The 22116-nt window shown below is 54.1% G+C and overlaps 1 protein-coding gene across 7 annotated transcripts in view; it reads right to left on the minus strand.

The window, feature by feature from the left end:
- Window positions 1-2021: 2021 nt before the first annotated feature.
- Window positions 2022-22116, minus strand: part of SLC25A25 (solute carrier family 25 member 25) — a 31819-nt gene continuing 11724 nt past the window's right edge. Inside the window, exons 1-11 of one of the 7 annotated variants that reach the window (XM_053920268.1) lie at window positions 17797-18428; window positions 9707-9833; window positions 9533-9620; window positions 8858-8893; window positions 8515-8626; window positions 7077-7235; window positions 5469-5621; window positions 5032-5139; window positions 4770-4937; window positions 4132-4282; window positions 2022-4025 (exon numbers count right to left, since the gene is read on the minus strand). In XM_053920268.1, coding sequence (XP_053776243.1) covers window positions 3841-4025; window positions 4132-4282; window positions 4770-4937; window positions 5032-5139; window positions 5469-5621; window positions 7077-7235; window positions 8515-8626; window positions 8858-8893; window positions 9533-9620; window positions 9707-9833; window positions 17797-18018 — 1509 coding nt within the window. In that variant the 5' untranslated portion in view covers window positions 18019-18428 and the 3' untranslated portion in view covers window positions 2022-3840. Of the gene's footprint in view, window positions 4026-4131; window positions 4283-4769; window positions 4938-5031; window positions 5140-5468; window positions 5622-7076; window positions 7236-8514; window positions 8627-8857; window positions 8894-9532; window positions 9621-9706; window positions 9834-10018; window positions 10101-12108; window positions 12344-17796; window positions 18429-22116 lie in introns of those variants that run through there. The other 6 variants (XM_053920285.1, XM_053920298.2, XM_053920261.1 and 3 more) reach the window with 6 other exon arrangements.

Below are 22116 nucleotides of genomic sequence, written 5' to 3' on the forward strand. Positions count from 1 at the left end.
CCTTCTGGACTCTTTCCAACAGCCTTTCCAGGCGAATCTGGAGGCAGACTCTGAAATGAGGCTCACTGGGCTCAGATCCGGGGTTGGCAGGGCTGCGTTCCTTCCGGAGGCTCCAGGGTTGACTCTGTTCCTGCCTTTTCCAGCTTCGAGAGGCACCTGTATTCCTGAACTTGTGGCCCCTTCCTCTGTCTTCAAAGCCAGTGACCTCGGGCAGATTCCTTGCACCACCTCTCTGGGCTCTCTCCCCACCTCCCTCACCCAGGCAGAGGAAGATCTGGGGATTTTCTGGGGCCACACAGGTCACCCAGGCTCAGCTCCCTATTTTAAGGTCAGCTGATTAGCAACCTTAATTCCATCTGCAGCCTTCACCCCCTCGGCCCCGGTCACCTAATCCACAGGTTCTTGGGGACCAGGATGCGGATGCCCTCGGGAGGGGGCGTAATTCTGCCTACCACACTATCACTTGGGTGGGTTTCCTTCAACTGGGAAGTATTCATTAAGCACCCAGTGGATGCCCGGCACCTGCTGGAAACAGCAGTGAAGACAGCCAACACATACCCAGCCCTCACGGGGGAAACAGAAAAACCAAGGAATGAGAGGGAGCAGTAGAGTGGATGGTGAAGTGTGCTCCCAAGAAAATGAAGGGCTGGCTTGGGTGGGGGGCAGGCAAGGCCTCGGTAAGAAGGGGACAGGACAGACGGGGGGCGGTGAGGGGAATGAAGGGGCAGAAGAGAGGATGGTAGGAGGGCTGGCTGGGAGGGCTCAGAACGTGAGCCTCCTCGAGGCACCTCCGAGGGTTAATTTGGTGCTGGAGACGCCCCTCTCCTGGCTGGATGGAACTGAGCATCTGGGAGGAACCCAGGCCACCACCCCAACGGGGAGATTGGACAGGATGGGACAGGTTGGAGGGGGCACCCCAGTTTGCCAAGACCCTATGGTCGGGAAATGATCTGTGCCCGTGGCCTTGACCACAAACTACGGAGGCAAATCACATATTAGCTTCCCATGGCTGACAAGTCACCACAGACTCAGAGGGCCTAAACCAACAGGAAGTCCTTCTGTCCTGGTTCCAGAGACCTGAAGTCTGAAAACTCAGAGGTCGGCGGTTTGGTTCCTCCTGGAGGGTCTGAGGAAGGCGCTGTTCTTGCCTCTCCTCTCCATTCAGGGGGCTGCCAGCATGTAATCTGTGGCAGTTCTGGCAGACATGGCACTACAGCCTCGGGCTGCCATCGCGCGGTGTTCTCCACGTCTGTGCTGCTGGGTCACTGCCCTCTTCTATGACACCAGCCATTGGATTTAACGAAATCTGGTATGACCTCATCTTAACTGGACTACATCTGCAAAACCCTATTTCCAAATAAAGCAACATTCTGGGGTCCCCAGTGGACACAAATCTGGGGGGAGCACATTGTTCAACCCAGTACTGACAGTTTCACCGGCGGGCACACTTCCATGCCTCCCTAAAGCCTCTGAATGCCAGAGCTGCGGGCAGGTCCCCCAAGCTGCTTCACAGTCCCCGACCTGTGGCACCCAGAGCTACCAGGGGACTGGAGTGTTGACTGTTATCTACGAACATCTTACTGAGTTCTTTGGGCATCGGGCACTATGTTAGGGCTGCAAACACAGCCTGGGGTGACAGGCAGAAAGCAAATAAAGCCAGGTAGGGGCTCCAACATCCCGTAGAAAGAGGGACAGGAACCACTGGGAGGCTGGGGAGGGGCAGCCAGCGAGGTGAAGCTGGGTGGCGGCTGCAGCCACTCCAAGCAGGAGGGAGTGACCAGCTCTGGCTGAGGCTGAATCAGAGGGGAGCTGGGGGCACCACCCAACTCATCAATCAGAGGGCACAGTGGCCTGTGGAGAGCACCCCAAACCCAACGAACACACATGCAACAGACAGAGTGTCTCCGAGAAACCCAGATGGGGTGGCTCTCTTGTTTTCTATGATGAGAAAACTGGGTTCATTTTCCATGTGAACACTCCACACCACCAAAGTCCAGATCAGAAAAATCACAGATCCGTCATCAGCTTTGAAACAACTTTATTAGAAGGCTGTTTTAAATGACAACTTCCAATTCGTTCTTAATTTGCTTTTCCACCAATTCCGGTTATAAGTCTATTTATATAGAACAGTGAATTTTGCATTGACCTTTGCATCCCATTTCAGTTGTCCGCGCCAGCCGCTCTGGTGGAATGACGCGCGCGGCTGCGAGGCTGCAGGCTGGCCGCTTTACCGGGCAGGGCAGCGCAACAGGGGGCTGAGCCGGGAGGGAGGAGCCCACCTCTGGGCGGGGTGGGCGGCTGGCCACCCTCTCCTCTGACCCCCATCTCAAACTCACAGTGATAGGCACCTCGCTGCCCTGACATTCAGAAATGGGGAAACATGGAAATCCTTCTGGTCTGAAAAGGGGTTTGGACTTCCATCTTCCATGGAACTGAGACTTCGCCCACGCCTCCCAACCCCAATCCAACCCTCAGATCCTAAGGCTTCCTGGGTGCACGACCCGCCCCAGCCTGCCCTTCTCTCGTGTGGGCAGTGGCTGAAGGTCGCTCCTTTCTCTCTTCGCCCCACTTCTCGGGTGTTGGAAAGGTACAATCAACCATGAACATAAATATGAATAAAAAATGAACTTGAAAATGACAGGCTATTAATTAAACAAATCTATAAAAATAGTTAGGACATAACTCTGTTCAAATAAATACGAAATAAATAGGCCCCACGCAGGGTGATAGGTGCATCAGTGGAATGTGAGGCTGGTCCCACTCCACCCCATTTGGGACCGGACGTGCATCCCCCGGGGCGTCAGAAACAGACTTTAATGCAGTCAACCAAGCTATCTACTTGCTGTCTTCCCTCTGGAAGCACAGAACTTGCGCATCTGTCCAGCTGGTCTTTCTGAACAGAACCTCCTTCTCAACAACGCATAACGAAGGCCACCCACCCCTTTTCCTTCTCAGCAGGGCACACGGACACAGGGCAGAGACTGGCCTTCCTGCTACGCCACTAAGCCCCACCACCTTCATGCCGCCGCAGGGACAGAGAGCTGCTTCTGAGCTAGTGCCAGTCCTGTGAGTGTCCGGGGCCAGCTCAGAGCACCAGGGGACCCCAAGCAGCATGAGGCAGAAGCTTCCAGGTTTCAAGACCAGCACACGCCTCCAAGGAAGCCATGCACCCGGGCACGAGGCAGCCAATGGTGGGGCTGGGCCTTGCCCCTGCATGCACACACGCACGGTGCCCAGGTGAGGGTGAGCACACAGCCAGACTCCTCCCTCTTCCCTGCACAACCTGGGCACAGGCGATGCTCTCAGGGTGACGTCAGGTGGAAGCACCTGTCCCCTTTCATGGACTGAGGGGAGAGGAGTGAGGCGGGTCGCGGGAGTGGGCTGGTAGCCCTCCTCCTCCCATATGAAAACAGCAGTGAGGAAGAAGCAAAGTGGGCATGGCGAAGATGCCCGGCGGGCCAGAAGGCAAGAGCCCACGGCCGAGGGTCTGGGTGGGAGGAAACGGTGGAGGAGCTAAGCTGGCCTCCAAGCCCTGCTGTTTGGCAGGTGCTGCAGGAAATGTCCTGTCCCTACTGCGCATAAGCCTGTGTCCTGCTGACCCCTGGGCCCAAGGAGTACCCTTGGCTCTCCCCTGGGCCAGACACGAGGGTCGGCCACGGTCAGCAGGACAAACCCAGGGGGCCTGCCAGCACCCCCCACCCTTGTGGGCGCGTCCCAGGGTTCTCACAGCTTGGCTTAAGTCAGCTTAGTGTCGGCGCATTCACAGAATGAGATGGCTCCACATCCTGGGCCGCAGGCCCAGCATCGAGAGTCCGTCGGGCGGGGCCAGCCTCCCTCCCGTCACCGAGACTGCACGCCCAGCGTGATCTTCAGGTTCTCGTACACCACGTAGCTGATGCTCACGGCTGGGATCACCTTCATGAAGTTGGGCGCCAGCCCCCGGTACAGGCCGAAGGCTCCCTCCGTCCGCAGGATCTGTCTAAAGAGGCTGCTCATGGTCACCTCCGGAGCGCCCTCGATGGAGGCTGCAGGGAGAGAGGCCGCTCGTCAGAGGCCTTTTGGCAGCTCCTCCCTGCATCCCCTCCTGCCCAGGGAGGTGGGCCCCTGGGGCTGGTCTAGGACCAGCCTTACCTTGGGCCTGCATCCGGGTCCTGACCAGAGCCAGTGGGTAGCTGGCCAGCTGGCCACAGGTGCTGGACATGGTGCCACAGGCCAGGAGCACGAACACCCCAGGGTCCGCGCTGCTCACTGCGTAGCGCTGCAGCCAGGCGTTCTTGAGTGTCTGAGAGGGGAGCGGTGCAGGGGTGAGCCAAAGTGCCTGTGAGTCCCGGGTGGGGCTGGGGGGCTGGGGGAGACCCAGTTATTGCATCCCCATAACATGGGATCCTGAAGCCACTGCAACCTGACTCTCTCCGCCTGGGCTGGCTGAGCTCCTGGCCCGCCCGCCCTTTGTTTCTGCTGTCACTAGGGACTCCCAGGTAGGACAGGAAATGGAGATGGGGCAGGGAGAGCACAGCACCCCCCCCCCCGCCCCCCCGCAGGGCATCCTGCTCTGGAGATCTGCATGCTAAGCCCCTAGGGGGCAGAACCTGGGGGCAGCCTGGGGCAGGAGACCCTTGTCATGAACGGATGAATCTGAAGGAGACATTCTTTGGTGTTGGTTCCTTATCCCAGCCATCGCCAGGGGTCTACAGGCAGGGAAGTGGTGGGGAGGGGGTTTCTGAATCTCTCCTAGCAGTTCAAGGGGCCTGAGCCCCCCAGGGCCTCACCTCGTAGACAGCTAGGTCGATCCCAGCGTAGGGGATGATCCCCAGCATGTTGGGAATGTAGCCTTTGTAGAAGGCGGCCATCCCCTCTCTGGCCAGGATCTTCCTGGCACAGTCCAGCATGCCTGAGTACTGGCCTGTCTTGCGTAGGGCCATCCGGGTCTTCAGAACCTGCAGAACCCAACGAAGCGACAGAAGCGTGAGCACAGCCCACCTCTCTCCCTCAAGCCCACGCACACTGCCCAGGATCACGGCGGCCCCTCACCTCCATCGGGTAGATGCTGCTCTGAGCGATGGCCCCCGCCAAGGACCCTGCCACAAGTCTCTCATGAATCCTCAGGGTCTCCTGGTCACTCCCGACAAGACGCTTGATCTACGACAGGAAGCAAACAGACTGATGCACCCTGGATACCCGCACCCCTGCCCCGCCCTTCCTCACACAGCCGGTCAGGTTTAGATGAGACACGGTGTCCCTGGCCCATCCGATGTTTTCCAGGAATGGAAGGAACTGACCCACAATGCAACCAGCGGGAGAACTGGGGTCAGACCCAGGCCTCCCACTTCCCACCTCGCCCCGCTGTCCCTTGGGTACAATGGTTGACTCCAGGTTCTGGGGCATCAGCGGGGCAGAGGCCTCAGCCCAGGGGAAGCTCAGCAGGTGGCTGCCAACCGACCACTCTCCCTGGGGAACGGGCTCCTCACCTGCTCATAGGCCATGAATTTGATAGCCGACTCGGGGGCAATTTTGAGGACATTGATGCCGTTGCCACGCCAGAGTGACTTGGCCCCTCCCTCTCGGATCATCTGGGTGAACCCACCCACGATGCACATGTTGTTGCTGCGGGAGGCATGGACCTGGGAAGGGAAGGACAAGGGTCAGAAAGAACTTGGTGGCCATGGGGCTGCCACCACCCGACAAAGAGCCTTTTCTCACTGGTCAACCCCCAAGGTTGACAGGCAGGTTCTTCCCTGAGACTCAAACACGGCTACTGCAGGTCCAGCTAGGTCTCGCCATGTACCTACTGTGTGCCAACATCGTGCTAAACACCTCCACAACAACTACTTTTTTAAATTAAAAAAAACTAGCTCTTTATCATGGAAACATTTCAAATATGCACAACAGTACAGAGAACTACACAAGGAGTGCCCATGAACCCGTGATCAGCTTCCACCCTCATGATACCAGAGCCAAGCGGCGTCCCACCCGCCGGGTTACTTTAAAGTATACGGCAGGGTGGCCCTGGCTGGTGTGGCTCAGTGGATTGAGTGCAGGCCTGTGAACTGAAAGGTCACGGGTTCGATTCCCACTCAGGACACGTGCCAGGGTTATGGGCCAGGTCCCCGGTCGGGGAGGGGGGGTGTTTTCTCTTCCTCCCTCCCTTCCCCTCTCTCTGAAAAGAAATAAAATCTTTAAAAAAAGTAAAGAAATAGAGTATATGGCAGGATTGTGTCATTTCACACAAGCAAAATGTGAAATATTTTTCACAACATCAATATCAACAGCATCCCTGGGAATTTGGTGACGAAAACAAACAGAGAAGGGAGGTGATGTGCTACCAGCCCTTTTGGCTCAGAGGAATGAATTTCTGGGGGTCAAGCGACCTGCCCAAGGTCACACAGCTGTGATGGCGGGGTGGGGTGGGGTCAGATTCCAGGCCGAGAGTTCTTTTCCTTGAACCACTCCACTTCCAAGAGGTGGTCACATTATCCTCAACAGGCTTCAGAACAAGGCAGGCCCAGGAGGGCAAAGGGGGAAGGGAAAGGATGACATCTTTTCTGAGCAGGAAAGTGCCAGAACAAACAAGGGGACAAGGGGCAACTGGCCACTGTTCAGAAGGTGCTGAAGTCCAATAGCGCATACTTGTGCGGCGTGATTTTGCAACCCTGCCCCTGACGTTGGTCTAGCTTATCTCTGCCCCGTGGACATGGAGTCAGACGTGTGGCCACGACAATGGTGCCTGGGCCAGGTGAGCATGGGCTCACACCTTGCCCCTGCATGAGGGAAGTGCCTACAGAACGGTTCCTGCCACACCCTGTTCTCACTGCTTCACCTGCCCACTGCATGGCCCTGTGATGTGACCCCTGACTTAAAGGCCTCAGATAAGACGAGATCAGCTATGTGCCCAGGTGTCCCAGGGTGACCCAAGCCTGGACCTCCCGTTGGCCTTGTCCAAGCAGTAATAGCAATCTCATTTATTGGGACGGGAAAATATGAGCCCAAAGCAGGACCTTAGACAAGGGCAGGAGACCAACCAACCATGGAGCCCCAGGGTGGAAACCAGGGGGTGTGGGGCCTGTTCTGCCACGTACCTGCATGAGCACTTTGAGTCGGTCCAGGGGCGCTGTGCAGGTTCTGGACACGGCCCCGGCCCCACCTCCGGCCACCAGGTGTCTCCACCACATTCCCGTCTGTCTCTCCTCCACTGTGAACTCATCGGGGACTGTCAGATTCTCACCCACATCAAAGATCTGTGAGGAAGACCAACCAGGATCAAACAAACAGGCCCTGGCGCCTGCGGCAAAGCTGGCGGTGGACAGCGAGGTCCATAATGTTCCACCGTCTAGAATGGCTGGCACCCCAGGGAGCCACCCAGATGGTGAGAATGCCAAGAACTATGGGTGGGACACTGATGCACCTCCCCCCGTCCCTCTGAAGGTGGCAAAGCTCTGTTCCCTGCCTGTGGCCCAGAGGCAGAGGCCCTTGCAGAGGCCCAGGCACGGAATGGGAGAGCGCAGCTGGAAGGAAGCAGCTTCAAAGCCCCGCAGACAGCCTGCCCGTGGCTGCCCGGGAGCTCCTGCAAAAACAGCTTGCACAGGCATTTCGGTGGAGGGGTGCCAGGCTGGCTGCACTGAACCCATCTAGCCGGGGGTAAAATCCTCCTGAAACCCGCCATGTAACCGGATCCTGCTGGCGGGACATTATGTAACGCCTCGGCTGTGTACTGCCCTCTCCTGAGTGGCACCCTGCCTGCTCAGACAGAGCCAGCTCTGCTCTGGCCTGCGGCTGCAGGCCAGACTCACGGGTCACTGGTCCACATACTTTCACCCTACAAAGGTGCCAGGTGTCCCCGGAGGGTGAGGATCTGGGCACTGCAGGACACACCAGAAGGATCCCTCGGTCTCCCCTGCTGGAGCTGACAGCCCAGGTGGATCCCACTAAAACCGAGGGGGTGTGCAGCAGAGACCAGCAGAGGGCCGCGCCCTGCATGAAGGGGGCTCAAGGGCAGGGGACAACACAGACCCCACCAGCGAGGGTGCCGATCTGCACTTCTCGGTGACAGCTCTGACGAGGTGAAGGGGCAGCATGTGTGGGATGCAGGGAACGTGTTCTTCTGCCGTGCAGAGAACCAGCACACAAAATGGGGTGGTCGGGGAGAACCCTAACAGCAACAATACCATTTGTTCCCTGGAGCGAGCCCCTCGCTCACTCACACTGGCTTTGGGAGCGGTGTCTGAAGTGAGCCTTGAAGAACAGGCAGCCCGTGGGGGTGGGCAGGCGCCTCTGGTGGAGGGACCATGTGTTTGGGGAGTGGTCAGGCCGTTCAGGTGGGTGGAGTATGGGAAACAGAGAGGGTGTGTGGAGGGCTCTATGGGGCTGGTAGAAGAGTGGACAGTCTCGCTGTTGAAGGGGAAGCAAGTTGGGACCCCTACCCCCCACCCCCGGGATGGGGACTGATGATGGGCGAAGGGAACCCCGTAAATGGACAAGGGAAAAACCGCCTTCAGGCTGTGGGAGCATGGGGCTCACCGTGGAATGCTTCCAGTACAAGATGATCTCGGGGATGTTTTCCACGGGGTGCAGAAGGTGGTAGTCCCTCCACTCATTCCAGTCGATGGTCATCGTGCCATTTTTGTCCATGCTGCAAGAGGGGCACACAGTTGCGCACGTGTGAACAGGCCCCACCTGTCAGCCGCACCGCCCTCCTCCAGGCGAGCCAAAGGCAGGCCAGTGGCCACCGAGGAGAAAAGGCAAGGCGGCTCCACACCTCACTTTGCACAAACATGGCATATAATGGCCCACAAGAACCCCATTCTCATCAGGCACAGAGGAGAGGGAGGGAGGCAGTCACCAGGGTGACGCGGATACTTACTAGGTGACAGGGCCCCAGAAGTGGCCCGTCCGTATTCTGACAGACGGACAAAGGAGAGTGCAGAGGAGAGAGGAGAAACAACACAGATAAGCTCAGAGCGGACATCAGTGAGGCAGCCACACAGCACAGCACGAGGACGCGCCCCCCAGCAGCTGGGAAGTGGCAACAGGGGCTGCGGGCCGGGACCAGCCAGCCTTGGGTTGCGGCGGTGTGGAGAGGCTCGGCCAGGAAAGGAAGCCGCTCTGGGGGCTGTTCTGTGCGGCTTCCCCGCATGGCAGCAGCCACGCCGCCCCCAGGACCACCGCTCCCCTTCGACCTGCCTTTCGGGGCAGCACACCTGACTACTGTGTTACATCTGCCTTAAGGGGAGGGCTGCCACGGGAGGGTGTTCCTTGCTCACCTTTCACCTACTCGAAACGTCCCCCCTCCCCACTACCCATTTCTCTTTCAGGGTCACTGGGGATCGGGCACACTTCCAGGTGACCAGTGGTTCTTCCAATAAGAGCTGACCTGGAACCTGGGGAGGGGTTACTTATTCATCCCTCCAACTACCAGAAGCCAAAGGTCAGAGAACAGGGTCAGTAATACAGAGAATGACACCAGAGTTAGTGCAAGGACGCTTCTTTTGTCACACTGTTTCGTTACACCAGTTACGGAGACGGGCTGAGCACTCACCTCTTGAGAATTTTCTCTGCCTGCTGTTCGGATATCTTGACCCCCAGGTCCCGCAGGGACTGCATGATCTCCTGAGCATCGATGCGCCCTGTGAGGACAGAGGCTGTGAGCCGGCAGCCAGGCCCAGGGGGCACCCGAGGCCGGGCCGGCCGGGGCTCCGGAGGCAGTGCTCACCGTCATTCTTTTTGTCCAAACTCTTGAACACCAGCCTCAGTTTCTTCTCGTGATCTTGGAGATAATGGACGAACTCTTCAAAGTCTAGCTGCCCATCGAGATCTTTATCGCCAGCTTGTACAATTTTCTATGAAACAAAATAAGGTCTTGTCCTTTAGCTCATGCACTAGCCTGTCCCTTGTGGGGCCCCGTTCCTAGGAAGCAATTGCGCTAACCCGTGAACAGAGCCCTAATGACCCAAGAGGCTTCCCCTGCTCTAGTCCCCACCACTCAGATCCCCAAAGGCTGGCCAGAACCCAAGCACGAGCCCACCTTTGCGTTCCTCACAAGCAAAGAGAAAAAGGTGCTCCCCGCCACAGTCCCCCGCTCCCCAGGAGTCCTTCAGGCAGAGGCCGGCGGTGGCAGGCCGGGTGAGCTTTTGTTCCAATAGTTCTCAAGACCAGCTCGTTGTTGCGCCAGAGTCAGCTGCTTGGCTCCCCTGCAGCGCTACTCCTGGCGCCGGGCCCCAGCCCACATGCTCTCTGCCTAAATGTGCAGAGAGCCCTGGAGCCCAGATTCCCCCAGGAACTCCACAGTTTGCTCTTTTTATCCTAACAAGTGGCGGTGTCCCAGACCAGTCGGGTGGCCAGGGAGAAGGTGTGGGGCAGAGCTGGCCCCTGCCAATGCCTGCTTGGCAAAAATACGGCTAGACAGAACTCGAGGCTGGAGAAGCAGTGAGAGCCACAGGGAGCTATTTCAGGGCATGTACTTGACGGCAGCGCTGGTCTCTGGTTGCGGGGGAGCCTGGAGAATTAACCAACCTCAGCTCCCTCAGCCAGGCACTGAGCAGCAGGGGAGCTCTGCAGGGGAGTTCAGTGCCCCAAGAGGCTGGAAGAGACCCTGCGGCTCTAGGTTCTAACCTGGGTCCTGCTAAGTGCATTCGGGCTAGCTACCCGCTGAATCCTCGCAATCAGCTCTAGGATGCAGGCACCATCACTTCCCCACTTTACAGAGCAGGAAACAGAAGCTCGGAGAGGTTAAGTCCTTTACCCCAGGTCACATAGCTAGGGAAGTGGTGGGCGGGATTCAAGCCAGGCTTGTTGGACTCCTAGGCCACCTCCCTAGAGATCCTGCTGCCATCCGAAAGGTTAACTTCAAGAAGGTGGGGGACATACATGAGTCACTCCAACCCAGCAACACCCAGAAAGTAGGAACAAAAATCTCCGAAGGAAGATGGTTATAATCTTCCCACGTCGACCAATTCTGTCAATGAGAATCCATTCACTATCTACACACCAATACGGACTCAAGTCTTTAGACCAGTGCGTTTGGAAACTGACACCACTACCGTCAGGCTCTCTGAACCACCTGACTGCTCTCTGATTGCTCAGCCACCAAGGGTGCAAGGAGGAGGCCTGGGCAGACACCCTGTCACCTAACTAGATCCCAGGAACAATGCAGCAGGTGTGGCTGGAATGCAGGACCAGAGCTGGTATTTCATTTACTATCTGAAGTCATGTTAACTTCCTGAGTCTCTTGCGCTCTAGATTTGTGGCAGGAGCGGAAACAGACTCTCCAGCTGTTTAGGGAGGAGGTGAATGGCAGGAACAAAGCTCTTTGGTATCGGCTGCCCCTCCACCAACGCAAACCATACGCCTGATGGGGTGGGTGTGCTGTGACACAGGCGTTCTCAGGACGGCTGATTTCCAAATCATCTCCCACTCCTTGCTTCTACTTCAGAACGAATGGGCCTATGTCTGCCTCCTCCCCAGGATACGCAAACCAGCACCCCCTGCACACCACCTGACCTCTGCCACCATGAATGCTCGGGGAGGCATGGAACCGGATTAACAGAGAAGCTGGGGTAGCCCTTTAGGAGGCAAGCAACCTCCACAGCCTGTAGCTCTCTCCCCATCTTTAAAACGGTAATGATTTCTGCTGCCTCCCTGCGCCAAAGGGGCGTCTGGGAGGCTCCCTGCACCTTGCGCGCTGGTTTGTTTCACCCAGGGCACAGCTGGGCCAGCTCCAGCCTCTGCAGCTCTGGTCCCAACTCCTGGGCCTCCAATGAGAAGTCTCTCCCCTGCTGTGTCCTCATGGCCTCCTCCCTCCAGCTCGAGAAACACCCCACAGCAGCTGGATTGTACTCCCTTCTCAGGAAACTCCTCCCGCCCCCAACAAGAGAATTCCTTTCCATCTGTCCTACAAGTGGCTTCCCTATAATTCAAGACTTGGAAGTCACATGAAAGCCAGTCATTCCTGTGAAGTAGCCCTTTCACCAGCTACGGCTACATGACAACTGGGGAAAAACGCTCCCATATCACAGGTGACCCCCTACCAGCACTCATCCATTCACTTAACCATCACTGATGAAATGCCCGCTGCCCTTCTGGGTCCAGCCTGGCCGGCCCGGCCCCTATACACACCTGCTTCCACTGGCGGAAGGTGGAGAACTCCTGGGAGGGGATAAAGACACTTAGTTTGAAGATGGACTTCAGCTCGGAGGGAAGGCCCTTGGACTCGAAGTACTGGAACTCGGTCTGGGCCTCCCCGATGAGCGGCACGTACAGGCACAGGCAGAGCATGCTGGCGGGGAGAGCCGGTGCTCAGCGGCTGCCGCGGAAGCGGTTCTGGCAGCGTGGAGAATGGGGAATGCTGCCGGCAAACTGCGCAAGATATGCCGGGGCACAGCTGTCATTGGCTGCTCAGGCCCCGCCCTTCTACTTAATTGAAAAAACTCGGCCACTCTAAGTCCTGCCAACAGCCAATGAGCACAAAGCCCTAGATTGCTCAAGAGAGAGACGTAAAGGCTGCCGTCACGCTTGCTGCTCCCTGCTCCCTCCGGGAGTTAACTCTTCCAAGACAGGCAGAGCTCGCTGCCTGCCCCACCTAAGTACCCTGTCCAAACAAACCTTCACCCTCGCGCTGCCAACCGCGCCAAATGAACAAATAGATATTTTCCACAAGGTCCCCAAACACGTCACATAATACGGCGACTTTCTCCCCTTCTTTCATCCAACAGAAAAAGAAGTGGATGCAGAGGCCGAATCAATGCTCCCTGACAACGGCCCAGCTTGGCAGTAAGGGCAGAAGGGGGGAGTGGGGCGGGGCGGGGAGCCAGGTCCCCAGCCACCCGTGAAGTGGCCACACCGCAGCCTCATCATTCACAGTAGCTGGCCAAGTCCTGGATCCAGGCTGCCGTGGCTCCACGGCCTTCTCGGCACAGCTCTGACTAGCTCCAGTGACCCCTTCCAGGCCACTCCACGTGTGAGCACCTCAGAAGCCACCCATTCCCCTGCAGGTGTCCCTGGGGGATCCCGCAGCACTGAGGAGCTGACATGTTGGGGCCAGGGTGAGGACACATTGGGCTAAAAGGTCGCTGTGCTGAGGGACATCCCGGCAGCACCAACGTGGGGCCAGCCAGGGCCTCACTGCGACCCACCACCCACCGAGGTAGCCTTCAGGGGCGGGTCCCCTAAGCACAGCTGGTGGTGCCGTGTGCCTGCAGCTTTCCAGCCTGCAACCGAGCTGTTCCACGTGGACATGTGACACTTCACATCAATTGAAATGAAAAGTTCAGTTCCTTGGTGGCATAGCCACAGCCCAGGTGCTCCACAGCTGCAGGCACTCAGCACAGCCACCATCACAGAAAGCTCTAGAACGCCCCGTTGAGGTGAGGGTGAGAGGAAACCTCGGGTCCCGCAAAGCCAGGATCTGATCTTCATTTCAGGGTGATCCCCTGGGAGGAGCCTGCGATCTCTACCTCACCCCCTCCGCACAGAAAGTGTCAGAGACTCTTGCTGCGGAGGAAGAGACAGTCACGGGGCAGGGAAGGAAGGCGGTGGGGCCTGTTCCCGCGGCAGCGCACCGCTTCCTAATATAGAGCGACTGGCACCAGCGGGAGGGACGGCAGCGGATGGCCATCCTGCGGGGGCCAACCAAAGTAAGAGGAATTTCTCATGACGCTAAAAAGCTCTTCGTGAAGAACTTGAAAAAAGGATTTTAAAAATAACATGAGGCAGGTTTTATGAACTCCTGGGACATTCATGCCTTTCTCAAAGGAGTCTGGCGATGAGTCTCTGTAACAGACCCTGGGCTTCACGAGGGTGGGGCCAGAGGCAGCTCAGGCAGATTCCCACTTAAACCCCAATGCCACTAAGCTGTCTCTTAAGCTGTCTGATCCAGAATGTTTTGTTGGGGGGCTATTTTTATCTCTACAGCTGGGATTCTTGAAGGCAGGAGGCTACTGTTTCAAGCGTTGGTACCTCCTGGTGCGGAAGGAGCCCTTGCCTTGACCATGGAAGGTGCTGGATATAAACAGCTTCTGAATGAATGAATTGGGCCTGGCAGGCCTCTGAGACCCCAATTTCATCCACCTCAACAAGATAATGTATTTTTCTTCTTTTAAAGGAGGTTCACATTTATAAACAAAAGCTGAAGTTTAAAATGCTGCTGTTCCTTTGTTAAATTATTCACATCTGCTTCTGAAACAAAAATAAATTGCCGAGACTGTTGAAGTATCTCATTTAAGAGATGGCTGCAGTCATTCCAAACAGCAAATATTTAGACCAAACAAACAGTCAAATGGAGCTGTTCATTTCCTAATACACTGTATTTTTCAATAGTTTTGGTTACTGTACCCCTGAGTTTCTTCCTTTTTGTACCATTGAGTTTTATGATGTATTTACAAGACAAATCTGAGAACAGGTTTGAAAGTGATACCAAATAAAAGGGAAACCTGCATTCTATGTATAAGGAAAAATTATTAAAACACTAATCCAATAAGAAGAGCCATTATTTTCTAGAAAAAATAGAATGGAGTTTCCTTGATTATAACAAAGCTCATTACTTTACAGACCAACGGTCTCAGGAAATGTCCTCTGAAAAATTCTGCGTGTGCTTGCCAAGGCGTTATTTTTCAATGCCAACACTAACCCTATTCCGGCGTTAGTTTTTAAACGGGGTTATAACTTATTGGTATGATGCAGCTGTGATCAAGTCCAACAGAACGTCGTCCCGGGACAAACTCAAACTGGCGTTTAACGGCCCACCCTCCTGAGTTCCAGTCACCCCACAACTCCATTTTCACGGAGACGGGGATTCTTCCTTCCAAGGTAAGCCAATCTCCAGGTGCCCAGTGTCCAAACTAAGTGCTTTCTCCCTGGAATTATCCAGGGCCTGGCTCTCGTTACAGCAGCCACTTAAAACAGCACCCAAACCCGACACCGCCAAAAGGAGATTCCAGAATTAGCTTCCAAGGAGCTGCTGTCAGGTGACACGGAGAACTGAGGTGGGCAGCACCCCAAACTGGAAGGTGACAGGTGTGTGGGAGAGGTGGAACCTGAGCAAGCTGAAGCTTAGCCTCAGCTAAAAAACAACCACCAACAACTGTATCTGTGTCGCTGCTTCTGGACGCTTACAAGGAAAACAAGCCAGGAAGGCTACCGCAGGGCTGGTGTTCCTTCTGCCGTTTCACACCAGCGCAGGCCCTTTAAGATCCCATGGACCTCGCTGTCTCCCCCCTCCTCTCATCTACCCTTCTTCTCTGCTCTCTAATTCTAATTTTGTGACCCAGATCTATTTTTGTTTCCTCTCTGTAACAATTAGCATTTGGGAACAATGACGGCAACTCCAGATCCCTCTGAATTTTGTGGTATCAGGTTTCATCGACTCCATACCGGTCCTCCCAGAGCATCTTCTCATCCTCAAATTGACCAATGGCACCACAAGCTTTCCTGGTTCTACCACTCTGCTGCATGCCCGCAAAACAGGAGCTTCTGGTAGGCGCCAGAACACCCCGAGTAAGGCCAGGGCAGGTAGACTACCTTAGGGAGTGTGGCATTAGGTCATAAAGTACTCCCCCTTCCTCTGCAGTGACTCAGGGCAAGCCAAAATATTAGTATGAGATTGAGCCTGGCCAGCATCAGGTAGCTCTAGCCCCACCCACCCGCACAGCTCTCGAGAACCTCATTTGCTGCTGGGGCCACAGTGTCATTTGACCGTCAGGTTGCCATGACAGCGCAGGATAGCTGGTTTCCAGTGAAACCTGCCTACCCTAGGCAATCAGACAAACAATAAACAAAATTCTCTGGGCTTCCGAGAAGACAGCCCCTCAGGATCTGCACGCCTGGATGACGCTGAGGGCACCTCCCACTCCAGACTAAGGGCTTTCTTCTCCGACAGCAGATTACCGTCAGATGAAGGGGAAACTGGAACAGTTCCTAGAAAAAAAGCTCGCAGCCACCTGACTCACTAGCAGACATATTTAGACAGAGGAAGTGAGAGCCAAACAAAGTTGTGCAGCTGGGAAACTGAAGCCTGAGAACCAACATGACCTTCTCTCTGAGGCCCCCCTAATGTTTGGGGAGCCTCTTCCTGAGAGAACGGATGAGGGCAGGCCCCAGTGGCCAGTGGTCACAAACCCCGAAGCCCACCTTCAACAGTAGCTGCGCTGGGAAAGGGCACGGGCTGCAGGAACGTCCCCGCTGCTCCAATACTCCCTCCATCTGCTTTTCACGAGTCCACACTACCCAGGCGCGCTTGCTTTCTCGCTTCAAACCAGACCAACCGATCCATCTCCCTCTTGGGACTCCCCCCACCCAGCCAGCCGACCCATCTCCCTTCTCAGTCAGTGAGAGGTGTGGGTCTCAGGTTCAGCCCCCCTCAATCTTGATTCTAAGGAACAGCAGGCCAGGAACTAAGCTGCTCTGAACAGGAAGTTCTGATGCGAGGCCACCCTGGGGAAGGGCTGGCAAGAGGTGCCAGTGTGAGTCTGGAAAACGGAGCAGTTAATTATCCAAGTCATAAGTAGGTGACTTTAGAAGGGAGCCAGCCAACCCCTTAACTCCTTGGCCACAAGGCGAGCTAATCTGTAGACAGAAGTTCCGCACAAGAGATTGTGCCACCACCGTTTTTGAGCTCATCTAAAATAACGAAAAGGCAGAAAGCGACACCCCTCGGAGCACATCTCAAGCATAATATAGACTCGGAGACCCCTACCGACCAGGACGAGCTCATTACAGACTCAGGATTCCCCTCAGTGCTCAACTTAAAAGACGGCAAAAGTTGTATCAGAGGTCCCTCCCACTTAGCCAAGGAAAAATGAACATTTATCTCTGAAAGGTAGCAATTCAACTCTACGGGCATTTTTTAGGTACCTACAACTAGACACGAGGTGGAATCTCCTTCTCTAGTTGATGTTTATCCTGAGAAAGAAGCAGCGATTCAAAATAACCAAAGCTCAGGAAGTGAACAAGGTCACTCCTACTGCAGGCCGGGTAAATCTCAGCCCAACAGCCTTCCTGTTCTAATCCTGGGAACTCGACTGGTCCCAATAAAGACTGCTTTCTTGAGGGAAAGCGAAGCAACACAGGGAGCAGTCCCAGACAGACTAGGGTGAAATCCCACCGCCACCCCCACCCTAGCTGTTTAACCCGGGGCAAAGTACTTACCCTGTCCGTGCCTCAGCTTCCTCACCTATGAAATGGAGGTGCCACCACTTACCCCAGCTCTTGTGTAGATCAGACAATAACCCACTCAGGACACGAGATGGGTGGGAGGCCCTGGCACTCAGCAGACCCAAGAGAGGCAAGGGCCTCTGCACCCCGAAACTCCAGCCTCTCCTCTGATCACCCCCTTCCTTCCAGACCCAAAGGCCCTCTGCCCCCCAAGGCGAGGGGTCGCATTGCCCAGCTCCAGGCTGTTGGCCTCAACTTTGAAAATCTATTCCGTTGCCCGCTTAGCTCGGCCCTCCCTGAATTAATCGGATACGCTAAGGCCTAAGACAGATTGTAATTGTTTGTCCCTTACTTTCCAGTGGCTTTCTGGGGCCAAACTGACAAATCGAAGGCAAATCTTCCATTGCTTTCAACCTTCCTTCCCCAACGGCCACACTGAAGTGGTTGTAATAGGGTAGTAGAGCTTTTACAGGAGCCACAGGAAGATTCTGGGCTGAAGATTTCCATTTCCTTACTGTCTAACTCTTCTTCCCAGCCCCCAACGCAAACTGACTGATCTACAACTCCACTCTTCCTCCCCACACTCCAGTTTTTTTTCCAGGAAAATGTTCCTAGACGGGTCCCTCAACTCCGAGGCCCTCTTGAGGTTGCCATTACCTTAGGAAACTGCTCTGCAGGTCCGACCACCAGCAAAATGGTGGGTCTCTTTTCTGTGGCCTCAGCCCTGCCGTCCTGTTTCCCCAAAAAGCCCGACATCTGGTCTCCCCGAGCAGGAGGAGCGGGGGTGCCTCTGACTTCGTTACCGTTCCCCTCTCTGGAGCCTTGGCACCCAGCCCTAGGGAAAAAGCTAGACAGAAAATGCCACAGCATCTGCAGCATCACGGCTTCCTCCCAACGTCGCTGACGGTGACTGGTCACTTTGGAGGAGGAATGTGACCACAATACCAAGGGTCGCTGGCTACACAGCCGCTGGGAGGACTAGCCTGGGGAGCTGGAGGGCCGGAAGCTCGGCATGCAGTGGCTGTCTCCTGCTCTTTCAGATTTGCTAGCTCTGCCGTCGTGCCTGGCCTGAGAAACAGCTCCCTCTCCGAGAGCCCCGCCGGCTTGCTGGCAGCGAGCAGGGAGCAGCTGGAGCTTCTTCAATAAAAACTCACTTCTGGAGGTGGACGGTTAACAAATGTTTGGCTTTTTTAAAAAAAGGAAAAAGCAGTCGCCCAACAGACCTCTCCCGGAGGCAGAAGCAACTTCGAGCTCCCAATTATTCAACTGTCCTCGCTGAACTAATGATCATCACAGGAGCGAGGACCCGAGCATCCAGCCTGCATTCTCACTGCAGCAGGGCGCGGCCAATCACCTCTGCCGACACTACCAAGTTCATTATCCCAAGCAGCAACATCCCTCCAATCACAGACAGCCGATTCCCTGCCAGCAGCCCGGCACTTCTGCAGGGAGGTGCCCATGGCAACCTCCAGATGAGCTTCCAGGCTCGCTGAACGCAGTCCGCGCTCGCTCGTTCGAGGAGCCCAACTTTCTCCTCTCCACCTGGGTTGTTTCTGGGGTGGCATTCACCATCGAGTTTTACATGATCAAGAGTCCCTGGCAACGTTTCTTAAGACGCCTAGCAACATTTCCCCTTGCTCCACGATCCCATTCTCTCCCACCATGTGTAACACAACGCACGCCGTATCAGAGCTACTTCTCCCTTCTCCCCATATGCGGTGAGCTGCTTGGGGACTGGGACCAAGTGACAGATTTTTCTACCTCCGGCACCCAGCGCCAGGCACAGACTAAGTCTGCAGACTAAAGTGAGTAAATGACTATGAATACAAGGGAATTGCTCAATTGTTTCTTATTTTACTAGCAGACACCTTTGCTAGTGGGACCAACAACTGCCATTCCTCACAGAGGTGACCTTTGGATGCAGTGTTCATAACCATTATTTTAAAAACACAAATGTGAAAAAAAGTTTGACAAACTGTGTTGGAAGAATATGCTTCTTCCATATGCTGCTAAGACCGTGCACACCAGTACAACCTCTCTGAAGAGCAATTTAGTCACAGCCTCCAACATTTTAAAAGCACCAACCCACCCTCACCGGTGTGGCTCAGTGGATGGAGCGCCAGCCTGAGAACAGAAAGGTCCCCAGTTCGATCCCCAGTCAGGGCACATGCCTGGGTTGTGGGCCAGGTCCCCAGCTGGAGGCTTGCAGGAGGCAACTGATGGATGTATCCCTCACACATTGAGGTTTCTCTCCCTCTTCCTCCCTCCCTTCCCATCTCTCTAAAAATAAACAAAACCTTAAAAAGAAAAGCACAAACCCTTTGACAGAGCAGTTCCACTGTAAGGAATTTATCCCATAGACACATTTGCACGTGTGAGAAGTTATATATACACATATCCGATATATGTGTGATACAGACATGTGATCAAATATAAGGACATTTTTGCAGCCTTGTTGATAACAGCCCAAGTTTGGAAACAATGTAGAGTGCTCTAACAGGGCAGTGGGGACATAAATTATGGCACACCCACACAATGGAACCCTACGCAGCCGTTCAAAAGAATGAGGCAGCTCTGTACCTACTTTGTGAAAAATAATATAAATGCAGCCACTTCATAATGGAGGCAGAGCTGCCACCCCAGGGGACTATCTTGCAGGTCTCCTCAAACCCTTAGACTTGTTACATCTGGGCAAATCAACCTTTGGACTGGGCCTAAAGCAACACGGTATTGCAAACAACTACTTGTTATGATTACCTGACCGAAAATTAAAGACATCTTTAGAATTAGCGTGTAAGCTTATCTGCAGGTGTAGAAATTCCTTCCTGGGCTTATTAGCACCGATAGAAATGCCTTCCTTCTATTCATGTAATCATACTCCTTCCCTTTCTCATAAATATCCTTTGTTTTTTACCTCCTAATCGGATCACTGTTTGGGTTTCTGCCTGAATTAGAGCTTCCGAATAGCTGTTCTTTTGGATCTCAAATAAACGCTTGGCGCCTCTCACTTTTATTTTTAAGTTACCACTCTAAGGGAATGATTTGGAAATACCTTGCTGAATGGAAAAAGCAAGGTGCAGAAGAAAGGGGCAGTATGCTGCCATTTATTTCTAGGCTTGTACACATGAAGGGCATCTCTGGAAAGACACGCTAAAACTGAAGAGAGGGTTTGGGGCAGGGAGGGGACTCGGGGGTCTGAGGGGAGAAAGGCAGATGGCAGGTTTACTTTCACTGAAGATCCTCACATCAAGAGAAACGGAATCAAGCATGTATGACCAGGCGCGCGCGCACACACACAGCGATTATTAGACGCACACACACAACGGCACAGCAAAATGGCCAAGCCGAGAATGACCGTACCCAAAAGCAGTTGTGGCCCTGGCTGGTTTAGCTCAGGGGGTTGAGTGCTAAAAGGTTGCCATTTCGATTCCCCGTTCCCCGTCAGGGCACACGCCTGGGTTGCGGGCCAGATCCCCAGTTGGAGGTGTGAGAGAGGCAATCAATTGATGTCTCTCTCTCGCTCCCCCCTCCCCCTCTCTAAAAAGAAATAAAATCTAAAAATAATTAAATAAATAAAATAAAAAGCAGTTTTGTATGCTGATTAAATGCATAGTCTTTGGAGCCAGACCCCAGGTTCAGGTTCAAGTCCTGGCCGTGACTTACTTACTAGCTGTGTGATCTTGGTCAAGTAACTTTACCTTTTGGTGCAAAATGGAAATAGTGGCAGAACCATACTGTGACTTCATAGAGTTGGTTAAAGACTAAATTAAATAATACGTAAAGCTCTTAGAACAGTAATATAGACCATTCAATAACCAAACAAAAAAGGGGCTCGGGAATAAACCTGACGATCTCAGTGACCAAACATAACCACACCAACAGTCTGAACGCAAAAATTCCTAACCGGGGCACGCCAGGGCGGGTAGTCACGGCCAGACCTATAGCTTCCCGAGCAAGATCGGTCTTAAGCTTAAGCGAGCTCTGTCCCTTGTTCTTATACATCCGGGATAACACGCCGTTGAAATGTCAGAGTAATTTTCTTTTCCAGACCCCCTGGCGGCAACCGCTGGCACCGGAGCGCAGACCACAGAGCCCCTCGTTGTTATCTGTGCCCGCACAGCGTCCCTGTGTGCTGTAACTGTGAATTATTAACTACCCTGCCCCACCGGTGTAAAAGAAGCGTGTGTTTCTCCATTTGGCTTTCTATCCAACCCTAGAGATTTCCCGCCTCCTTAATCTACCCGCAGTGTTTCTCGTGGGACCCCCTCTAGGTCTTTGTCTTTGGCTCCAGGGTATAAAATAAGCCGCAAAGCTGCAATTCTTGGAGCATTTTCTCGATCCATTTAACACTTGCTTCTGGGCATGTCCTCAAAAATTTGTAAACTCTTATGAAACTTTTCTACAGGTTTCAGACATTCTTTCATAACTATTAGCTACTTTATTATCATTATCTAGAAAATGACTGTGAGTTCACGCAACTAATTAGTTTATTGTTTTGTTTCCTTTGTTTTTAAATTGGGCACTGCCCCCCAATTATCTTTTATTTGTAGCCTGCCCTGAATCTGGTAACATTTTCAGTTTCTTTTTTCTTCAATTTGTGAGTATCTCTTCATACCCAGGTCACTGGCTCCTTTAAGAAAGGAAACCCAGAGGGATCAGAAAGCATAATTGGCAAGAAGGGGGCTGCTTTCCAAATAAGGAGTTTTAATACCGTTAAAGAGAAAAATCACAGGTCCCAAACAGTGTCACTCATGCTAAAAGTCCATGATACCAAACCTAGATTTAACGCCTGATCTAATTGCTCTTTAAACCTCTCTTCGTCACCCAGTCTGGAATTTTCTGGTCAAGCACCAGTAGGGTATTTTGTCACCTGGAACCGCTCCATGGTGGCCCCTATAGGAAGAAGAGGCTGGAGACAATCTGCATGATAAAACCCTTGCCATCCACCCCTCAAAGAAGACATCCTGGTCTAAAAAT

The sequence above is a fragment of the Desmodus rotundus genome, chromosome 1 (assembly GCF_022682495.2).
Source record: "Desmodus rotundus isolate HL8 chromosome 1, HLdesRot8A.1, whole genome shotgun sequence".
Classification (NCBI taxonomy): Eukaryota; Metazoa; Chordata; class Mammalia; order Chiroptera; family Phyllostomidae; genus Desmodus; species Desmodus rotundus.